Source organism: Anneissia japonica, unplaced genomic scaffold (genome assembly GCF_011630105.1).
Source record: "Anneissia japonica isolate Jap-2015-1 unplaced genomic scaffold, ASM1163010v1 scaffold20179_len34603_cov105, whole genome shotgun sequence".
Classification (NCBI taxonomy): domain Eukaryota; kingdom Metazoa; phylum Echinodermata; class Crinoidea; order Comatulida; family Comatulidae; genus Anneissia; species Anneissia japonica.
This window is the reverse complement of record NW_022758404.1, coordinates 18,490-30,099: the sequence shown is the minus strand read 5'-3', so window position 1 is coordinate 30,099 and position 11,610 is coordinate 18,490. Positions and strand designations below refer to the sequence as shown.

The 11,610-nt window shown below is 36.4% G+C and overlaps 1 protein-coding gene across 1 annotated transcript; it reads right to left on the bottom strand.

Annotated features, from left to right (window-relative positions):
• Positions 1-1,791: 1,791 nt before the first annotated feature.
• Positions 1,792-7,612, bottom strand: LOC117125260 (cell surface A33 antigen-like; the record flags this gene model as incomplete). The annotated part of the gene is made up of 3 exons (XM_033271717.1): positions 7,536-7,612; positions 6,037-6,393; positions 1,792-2,046 (listed from the first exon to the last, which is right to left on the bottom strand). Coding segments are annotated over exons 1-3 (655 nt in total), but the record flags the coding sequence as incomplete, so codon positions are not given.
• Between the last annotated feature and the right edge of the window lie 3,998 nt (positions 7,613-11,610).

The following is an 11,610-nucleotide window of genomic DNA, read 5'->3' as shown; positions in this document are numbered from 1 at the left end:
GTAGTTAGGGGAAGATACACCTAGACGATAACGTGCATATAACGTGTGTATGTCTGTTGAGTATTCTTATTGTAACTCATTTGTACATTCATACAATCTTAATACTGTACTGTTATGTGAATCATTTTATAATGATTCTGGGAACAAGGTCACATTTTTTTTGGTTATCATTAGTGGACGTTTTTCGATTTGGGGGGGGGGGTGCGTACGCACTCAACGCACCCCCCTGGATACGGGCCTGGTTACCGACCGTCTCGCATAGTGCGGGACGATCCCGCATTTCAAAGTGATTTTGGATGAAACACGCATTTTGCAGAAACACATGCATGATCATAAATTTGTCACGCATTTAGCACAAGTCTATGCGTGATCAGGAATTTCAGGGGGAAATGTATTTAAAATTAGAAGAAATCGGTTTTATTAAGATTAAGAAGAAGAATATATATTTTGGATCTTGAATATAATTTCCAAGCTAAAGATCAAAGTTAAAGAAAAATGGTAAACAGCTTATTGCCCAAATATTTTAATACAAAGTAATATATATTATTCAATAATGATTTATACAATAAAAAATACTTTCAAAAATCAAATCAAATTACTAATAATATAATAATGAAAAAAACGATAGAACATTTTTTTGTATCGTTAATCGTTATCATTGTAGTATAACTGGGTATTTATTTACTCTAAAAATTATGGTATCACTGTGGATTAAAATCCATCCAAATTATTAGCGCCCCCTTTTTATACCCTGGCGTTGCCTTTAAGTAACTTAATTAGGTCACAGAAATATATATTTATTATACAGGTCGCCCTACAATTAAAGACCACTTTTGGGACCAGGGTTCCATTGTCTTTATTAACGGGCGAAAACATAATGTCCTTGGCAGAGGTAATTAGTTTAAGAAACAACGCCATTGAAAAACAATGATTTGAGTCTGTAAAGGCTCCTAGATGAATGGTTAAATTCGTGGAGGGGATCCCCTATTGATTATTTTCAGTGATCACTAAAAAAGGCAGAGTAAAGCATTCGTCAAAATCATATATAACCTCACCAATCAATCTTCAGAAGACAATGTGTATGATCGAGTCTTCTTAACTGTAATTTTGGCGTATAAACACTAACAGTTTTCGTTGAATAACTGAAGTGCTCTAGTGTGGATCAAGAGAAAGATCTGGTTAGAGGCCATGCAAGGTTCAAATCAAGTTGAGGAGGTGGCCGGGATGGTGCTCTAAATTTTTGCTTAGTATGTATGCTTGACAATTAATAAATAAATAAATAAGTTAAAAAAATAAATACAGTAAATGGAATTTAAATTGAAAATTAGGTAGTTTTTGAGTACTGTGCTCCCCTCTTTCCTCTTCCCTGTTCCCATGAAAGTCACACAATGTGAATCTAGCTCGGTGAGCCCTTGACAACAAGACGCTGTCTGCTGATTGTCTATAGAAGACCGAGCAGATTGTGATTAAAAATGATCCATTGTGCACACCTTGTTAATTTGGGTTCTCTATTGTGTGCCCAGCTTAAATAATAAATACACAGAAAACAGGCTGCCAAAATATTCATGTCAAGAGAGGATATATAGCTCTAAAAGAACAAGAGACACAACATTTACGATTATAATTAGAAACTTTTAAGTCAGAACCGAGAATCCTACAGAAACTTGAAACACTAAATTTTCAATTCCTTACCATATTTTTGAGAAATATTCAAGTATGAAATCCTGTATGTTGGAAACAATTGGATTTGTTAAAGGAAAACCCATACAAATTTTGACAAAGAATACTTACACTGTACATCCAGCGTTCTAATGTCACCTGTTTCAGTGCCAACACTGTTATTGGCCCTGCACATATAACTGCCATTGTTGTTGCGACTCACTGATAAAACCGTGAATGTAGATGAAGCCCCTGATTGCTGTACTTCACCATCCCTTAAAAATGTGTACGTTGGTGATGGATTAGCATTTGCAATACATGACATGTTAACTGTATTTCCTTCCATCACAGGTGTAGCGAAGGATATTAATACACGCTTGTCTAAATCTGAGATTTCAAATAGAAAAACCAATATGTAAACATCGTTTAAAAATCAATATGAATTTTGAAAACCTTAAAATCAATCAGCTTTCTGATATTATCAAATGTCAGCAAAATATGAATCATCTGGGCTCACTCTAATTTTTTTTTGTTTAGCCAATTGGCTAAAGTCAACAATTTTTTTTAGCCAATTGAATCTGTCTTTAGCCAAAATTGAAAGAAAACTTTTAAAAAAATCTTTAGCCAAAACTTGCTGACAGGACATGGGGTCTAACATGTTTGACAGTGAAGTCCGAAACAAGGGGCCGACTAGAGTCCTGGTGGATCCAAAGACGTACAATTGGGGGGGGGGGGGAGTGCGGATGTGTCGATCAAGACAACACTACTCTAGGAGGTCCTACAGTATTTTTTGTTTTCCAAACTCCTAAAAATAAACCTCAGCCTTTTGGGAGAATGATTTTTTTTTTGTTTTTTTTAGTTCCTATGCATGTAATGCAATTGGAACTATTGTAATCACTCTTAGTCACATTTCTTTTGTTTTTTATTGTGTGTAGTATGTGTGTGCATATGTGTGTAGACATTTATGCAAATGCGCATGCGTCAAAGAAAAGTTTTCCGACATTTTGTTTACATAGCGATGCAAAGTTCGATGTGAAGTTTCTGCAGAGTTCAGTCAGGGCTCACGCTAGCCAATCGGCAAGTCGGCATGCATGAAACTATTTTGATTTTACGGCAAAAAAAATCAACTGCTGTGGCATAGGTATTTTGAAGAAGGCCTAAAATAAAACAAAAAGGTTTTAATACTTGCTGAAATACATCGTTTTTTCATTTAGATCTCCATTTTTCACCAACTCAATGCGACTTTTTTCTGTTGTATGAGTAGTCCATAGAGCTATTAAACAACTAGAGTGTTGACAAGATGGCGCAGCAATGCAGAGTTATGTATGTGTACCATCCAAGATGGCCGTCGTAGTAAAGCGCCACCTTCAGGCTTAGTATACATATCTTATTAAGCCCTCTGACTGACTATTATTTCATTAATGATAATGAGTAATGGTAATAACAAATTATTAAACTATTGTAGCCAAAACGAGGCCAAGTGGAGCATCTTATTCAAAAATAAAGTACCAAGGAATGAAAAATAAAATCGTGTACATTACACCCAAACACCGCATCGCTCGAGTTTCAAACATACGGGTACCTAGCTGTACTGAACCCTCTGAGTAAATTGAGGGCGCAATTGCAAACGATGGTGCTTAGCAAAATTTGATTGGCTAAATCTATGGCAACCATCTTTCCACAAAAACATTAGGCCTAAGCTAGGCCTAGTTCAGTACAGTTAGTTACTGCGATGCGAGGGTGGTACTGGTAGATCGTTCAGTCAGTGATATCGTGTTATCGTCAAATACATTTTAATAATGTACTGTATGTACAATTTAAGAATGCACCGCGTGGGTCGCTTTCTTTGTTATGCGGTAGGCTAGTAGTATACGCAGCAGAATGACGGCAGCAATCTAAGCCTAGCCTAGGGTCTAGATAGTATACGTTCTTGATCATCGTAATGAAAACTTCGGCCCAACTGGTGTGGACGATCAGACCCAAGATAGCTTCAAATATATTGTAGTCCTAGTAGGCCGCTACCACCACCCCCACTCCTGATATCGTTCCAAACTACTGTAAAATGAAATTACTGTATACCTAGCTAGGCCTAGGCCCTATGCCTACAAAATGTTTTCAAAGAAATTTGCTAAAAATATTACTGTAATTTACCTGTCGAATTCATTACTAAAATCACTATTTTCGGCCATAAAGACTCCCCCTGTATTTTTCAACCTCCACACAAATTTGACTATATATACACATGCGTATGTATGTACACGAGTATATATGTACACGCGCGCATGTATATATGCACAAGCGCGCGTATATATATATATACGTGTATATGTATATATATACATGTATACGTATATATATGTGTATATATATGTATATATATACACGTATATAAATGAAGTTAGCCGTTAACACTGTTAAATTATATACATAAATCATCAAAGAAAGGTAAATACAGTGTTCGAATAAAGGACATAATAATACATTGTGCAGCATAGCTCGCAACGAATGTAGTTCTGTAAATAAATGAATAAAGAAATTGTGTAATAAAATGCCTCTGGCGGGACTCGAACCTGCGACCTCTCGCTGTCAAGGCGAGTGTCATAACCATTAGACCACGGAGGCTTCATGGTTAAACAGATTCAAATACCACCAGATACACTCCATTACACAATAAGTACGACTAGAAACAAATAATAGCATACACTGAAATATAAATCAAGGTAGCCGTTTTACACTGTTAAATTATATACATAAATCATCAAAGGAAGGTAAATACAGTGTTCGAATAAAGGACATAATAATACATCGTGTAGCATAGCTCGCAACGAATGTAGTCCTGTAAATAAATGAATCAAGAAATTGTGGAACCTGCGACCTCTTGCTGTCAAGGTGAGCGTCATAACCATTAGACCACGGAGGCTTCATAGTTAAACAGATTCAAAAACCACCAGATACACTCCATTACACAATAAGTACGGCTAGAAACAAATAATAGCATACACTGAAATAGGGCCTATATACTTTTTAAGTCATGTATCATGGAACGTTGACGCCTGCAAGGCTCGGGTTTTACTTTCCAAAAAGGGGAGGGGCGGTTTCCTACTAAATCCACCCCTGCCTCAATGAGGGTAACAAGGAAAATGTCTGGCAGGTTCGGGGCTAGGGAAGGGATTGGTAACGTTATTTGATACTGTAGGCAAACAAATTAATATTTTTAGCACACCAATGAGGTATTTTGAATGTTTGCTGAATATATAGGCCTACTGTATCACAAAAGTTGAAAAACATAGACAGTATTTTCCTTTAAGTTTTGAACGATATTGGAGGTGGGGAGCTAGCGGTAGCTTACTAGTTACAGTAAATTCTAAACTGGCTTGGGGAAAAGTACACGATCTAGGCCCTATGCTAGTCTAGCCTTGCTTGCTCTAACTCAAGTATGTACACGGTGTAACAAAGCGACCCACGTGGTGCATTCTTAAATTATTACAATCATTATTTAAATGTATTTTACGTATTAGACGGTAACACAAAATCACTGATTAAATTATTATTGATACTAGGATATGCCCTTTCTACCACCATCACATCGCATCGGCCCTCGTGTTTTACTTAATAGAAAAATGCAAGCTAGTGGTACCTTCATATTAGTCTACGTCATACAGCCACTGTCTTGCATCTACCTTGTTAAAATGACAATTAAAAACTTACGAGACACGCAAGGACATTTGCAGCAAGACTACTCATACAACGTACAAATAAGCGTTGCATGGAGTTAGCAATAAATGGAGCTCAAATCAAAAAATCAATGTATTTTAGCAAGCAACTTTTTTTATTAGACCTTCGCCAAAATGGCTAAAGCTGATGATTTTTTTTCACCAATCCAAAATAGTTTTCGCCCAGGGCGACTTGGCAATGGGTTAGTGTGAGCCCAGATGATAAAGTCAAAGAAAGAATAGAAGCTAGCATGAAATACATTAGTATCATATTCAAGGTCCACAGATGACATCTTTCAGATAAGGTACTCTTAACAAAATTGACAGTAGGATAGACTTACTCTACTGGATTCACAACAAGGAAGAAAATTTCATAATTGTACGTCGGTATGTAATTTTACAACAATAAAGATATCTCTATCTGTACGTCAACGTCTGATGCCTCATAAACAGAGATGACCTTTTCCTAATTAGAGAGATGATTTAAACCATGACACCTTGTATTTCTTTGGATAATCTCAGCGTTTAAACATTGTTGTTCAAGTGGCGTATTCACTGAACAAGGAAATAATTAAAAATAAAAATGTGGGACTTTTAATGCAAAAGATTTTGTTTTACTAAAATATTTTACATTTAATTAAATGAACAATCAATGTTGACTTACATATAACACTCAATATGATGTCATCAGATGCAGGTGAAGGGGGATCGTCAAATATAGTCACACTACATTGATACGTGCCGTTGTCACTTCGGCTGGTGTTAGCAATCACTAGTGTTGTGTCTCCTTCAACACTGAATCTGTCGATATATGAAGACCGTACAGATCCAACTCCATTTTGAGATTGTGCTATTGTATCAGTAACTCCATTGGTGACATTATTCCAGGTTACGGTAGAAATACCTTCACTACTTGAACTACTTCGCACTATGTTGCACATTATTCTGGCTTCATTGCCTTCAGCTACACTTACAATGTCATCAACAGTTACAATCACAGCAGAGCATTTGCTGAAAAAAACTAATAAACAGTAATATTCGTAATAATAAATAACATTCAATCATAAAAGTAATATATAAAAATTCACTTTATTCTCAAATTGGAATTCAAAGTTACAAATTTTAACCAAGGCAAAATGCGAAGTAATAAAATGCTAAATTTTCTTTTTTTTTTTCTTTTGTAACATGCACAATATTTTAAACCCCACACTTTACAGGCCTAAATTTCTGACCTTTGGCCCCGGGTACCCTTAACATACTGAAGATCCATTTTTGTTCGTTTACCCTTATACTTTGATATTAGCGATAACCTGTTAATCATGAAAAAATTATTTCATATTAAAAAACTGCATATTCGAAAGTCGAAAAATGTATTTTATAGCCATGTATTGGTTTGATTGCGACCTACAGTATCCCAAAAACTTGGATTAAAAATAATTAGGTTTATTAGAAAGTTTACCAGATGTATCCAGTTAAATGTCCATTTTACGTACCTCTTGCTACCAAGGGGTAAACGTATTCGTAATTGAAATATTCGTAAACTTGATCGAGTGTTAGTTCCATTACCTAGGCCTAGCTTTCCTCTGCCATTGCACATTGATATGCTGATGACAGTAGCCACGCTTAGAACAAACCGACAGTGCACAGCTTGCTATACCATGGTAGACCTTGATAAAAACCGAAGTATCGTAATCGCTAGCATTCTCAGTTTAACAATATACGAATTTAATTCTATTAAAACATCTGTATGTTTTGATGGATATTGCTACTGTTATCTACTAGTAGTTTTAGATTATTACAGAATAAATGGAAAAAAAATCACAAAGAATCGTTCTTAATTAAAGAATGGTTCTTAGAAACGGTTCTTTCTAGTCAGCAGAAACAGGCTCATACATTATGTTTTTGACACACATTAAATCAAATTGTTTTTCTGCATTACATCCAACACTACAGTAATTGGCACTTTGTAAAACGCTAATTTCTCCAGTCCAATGTTGTTTGGGGTAGTCACCAAACATAATATCTTGAAATTCACTATCAAGTGTTCACCATACTAAAGTTACTATCATGTACTTAACACAATAGACCAGACACCATGATATAATAAAATGAATTTACTGATAAATGCAGAAAAAACACAAAATAAACACAAAATTATCTTACCTGTAATACTTATGATGAAATAGCAAGTTAATTTTATTGCCATTATAAGTCACTGTCAATTTTTTTTTCTAATAACATCTGTAAAATTAAAAAAATATATATTTTTAGTACACAAATCGTGGACAAATTTAGAGATGGGCACAAGCGGCACACAACCCCCATTCTTTATGTTATATTTAACAACAGTTATTCACTGCCAGTGACAAACTTTAACCCATCTATCTACTGCACATAAATGAACTCCTCATTCATTGGCAAATTCTAGCACAAAAAAAATAATTTTAAACAATTCAAATGTACAGTGAATGTGCAATATGCCTATATTGAAGTAAACAATACAAAAATCAGAACAAATGAATGTACATTCCTTGTCTACTAGTCACATTTATAGTAGGCCTACTGTACTATAGAAAGTTCTAGAAGAATAACATTTTACATAATCACTGTAAACCCAAGACCATGTCTAAGGGCAATTCCATATGTGGCGTAAGGGACATTCACAAACTGTTTTGCAGCCTGATCAATAATTAATAGTCGAAAGAAAAATATTTTATCACAATATGTATGTTGTACAATAGGTAACAACAAAAGATTGCCAATTGTAGCTGAAAAAACTGTGTGTCGTACGGGACTCAGAGAAATTTCAGTTTTTTAAACAAGAAATTCAACTTCAAATGTCTGTGATTTTTTGCAGTGAAATTTTTTTGTCAGGAGTCCTAAGAAGACATTAACACCAGTTTTTTTTTTCAGATACACACTGACTTTATTTAATTACCACGTGTATACGGGACAGCCAAAATGTGGCGTACGGGACATCTCTGAATAAGCCTTTTAATTGATACCAACTTAATGTACCCATACTTAATATACAGTCAGGAGTCCTAAGAAGAGATAAACACCTGTTTCTTTTAAATACACCTTGACTTCATTGAAATACCACCTTTTAAAACGTTTATGTAAGCGTGGTGTTTGTGGTGTACGCGACATCTCTGACCCATGCCAGACTTGAAAAAAACTCTTGAAACCTTTAAGGCTAAAGAACTCGTTTATTGTAGGAATTTCCTGCGCTTGGAGCCAGTTCTCAGACAGAAATAAAATGTCACATCCGCCATTATCAATAAAGTTCCCAATAGCGTGAAGCTAAGCTTAAAACAATTGAATGAAAGTAACTTAAGAACCTTGTTACTGTCTTTGGCCATAGGTAGCGTACGAGAATTATGTAGTTACGACCTTTATGTCCATAAACATCTTACCAGTTACAGTGCTTTCGCTGGTAATTGACGATCTGTTTACTGTTAGACCTATACCATCCAGTGTGATGCTGTTGTCGAACACGGTTTCTTGGAATAAATTTGCGTACCAGAATACCATCAGGAAAAATCGATCTATCATAAAGCTTGTCTTTATAGACTACAAAATCATCCACAATAATACAGAAAGCAGTTGGAGCACTAGGACGAACCCTGCTTTTATGTGAAAGCACGTCAAAGACACTGTTTATTCCAATATCTTGTAGATGTTGTCGTAATTCAGATTCTGTTGTATCCTGGTGGAATCCGCCAGCAAATACACGGTGATGTGACTGTTCGTATAATTGAATCTTTCTGCCAATTTCTGAATATCTTTATTTTGAAGTCTGAAATCTGAAAATCCTCGATCCAAAATTTTAGAAGCAGTGTCGTCTTTAAGAGCAGTTTGGACGTAACTTTTAAGTGGATGTACGCTTACGATCTTGTCAACAACTGGAGTACCAATGAAAGATTCTCCTTTTTGACTGGATGACTGGTCGAGTTCTATACCGATATCCAGATGGATTTTGTGATTAATTGCACAGCTGGTAAAATGGTTTGTAGACTTTTTCGAGTTGGTGTCCTGTACACTGACTTGATCAGAACCAGAATTTGATTCTGAACGGAGTGAATAGCCCCTTTCATATCCAACTATGGCGAGATAATTTTAGTGGATGAGCTAGAAGATCTCGCCATAAGTTTGAGTATGACCGCTCAAGTATGGCGAGATGAAGGCCACAACTCGACTAAGCCCGTCGAGTAAATTTATGTCGACTAACTTCTTAATCCAGCCTAAAGCCAGTAAACAATTAAACAGCGGGTGGCCACAGGTCACGAATACACCAATGAAATTTAAGCAAAGTGACCTTCCATGCTTGCTGGTTAGCACGTTTTTTAGTTACTGTCATAAACACCATTTAGAATTGACGCAGTCTCCCTGATCTGTGTACTTTAATTTCAACAAGTCTTATTTTGCAAATGATCGCCGAAAAGTCAGTAAAGAAACGCCATCTTTGGACGTATGCACAGGAATATTTAATAGATATCTGGCGGGAGCCAGAAATCGCCGAAAAAGTTGAAGATAAATTGTATCGTCAGAAGGCTGGTGTCCACGAAATGATAGCAGAGAGAATGCGGGACTTTTTATTAGGGATGATATAAGGGATGACCCGAAATCGGCATGCCCACACTACCAAGCACTAAACGAAATACTTGGGGGCAAACCCAGAGTAAACCCTCCAGCTGGACTCCTCGGCCAGTCTAATCAACCGCCGAGACCTAGGCCTAGCTTACGCCTATAGTCTCGATCTAGCATAAACTAGTCGCGCGAAAATCAACAGTAATTACCCACCATGCGATTGTACTTCCTGTCAAATGATGTGTTTTCCGAATTTCTGGTAGTCAAAATGTCTCGCTCTAAACCTTAACGTCGAAAACGCGATTAGTGGATTTAATCCAATTAACTTGGCAAGTAGATCAGCTACTTCATCTGGCTATAATCCCAAATGAACCTAGTTAATCTCACCCTGTAGGTCTTTAACAGTTTTGGTAAGGGTCTGCACGTTTTGATTTAAAACTGTACAAATTTCATTGGGATCACCGGTGTTTGTCAAGGGCGAGTTAGGCTGTTTAACAGAGTCATTTAAAACACCATTGCATTGTCTGAAGACTTTAGCCAGGCGTACATCAACGAGTTTGTTAACAGGGCTATTTCCTAGCACATAAATAGCCTCAGCCAGGAGGGACATTTTTCTCCTTGAGTAAAATTCCTTTCCATCCAATTCGGCGAAACATTTTGCGAGTTCCAGGTGTAGGTGTAAAATCCTTGGTGACTGACCATTTTTTTCTGCCTGGTTTGAGATGAAGTCCACAATTTATGTTTTATCATATTGGTAAATTTGCTGGAGCTTTCCAACATATCGCACCACAAAGTCACCTGCATTAGTAGAGCTCAGATAATCGAATGCGGATTGGCTTGCATTTGTCCTTTTAAGGCATGATGAATCAGATGCATGCAATTGAGCCAATCTTGTTGTAGTAGAAAATTTCACCTTCAAGTGAAGATGCAAATAAGATTTATGCAGATGAGCTGCCCTAGCCCAGTAGGTAACAAAGCAAGAGAGTATTTCCCACCAACTGAAAAGGAAATGTCCTTCGTCGTTGTTAGCCTGGCCTAGCCGATTTGTATGCTAAGTTCAAAGTTTTTTGCCAAAAACTTGGTAAACGAAGTGACAAAATTCTTATGAAGATGCTTTCTTCGAAAGTATAATAATGTATGGTAACACAACAGTAAGTACTGTGTATATCATACACAATGAACTAACAGTAAGTACTGTGTATATCATATTTTTCGCCAACTCCATGCAACGTATACAGTATTTCTGTTGTATGAGTAGTCTTGCTGCAAATGTCATTTCGTACCTTGCAAGTTATTTTTTCTTATTGTTATTTTAGCGTGGTAGATGCAGGGCAGTAGCTGTACTGTATGCATAACAGAAGTCCAAAACACGAATAGACTTCATCTGTGAACCGTTGAAACATTTGGTGGTGTTTCTTAAGCCAAACAGCATGTGTACAAATTCAAAAAGTATAAAGTTTCTGGTATAGAAAATTGTCGGAGGGCATCAACTTTACTAAGATAAGAGAGTATTTATTGGTACAAGTCAGCTAGAGTGCTTGACAATGCCACCCTAACGTGAACATGTGTTGAAAGTACTGACCAGAGCCTTGCAGGCGTCAACGTTCCTATGCATGATACACGACTTTTAGAAGTATATATACGTGTA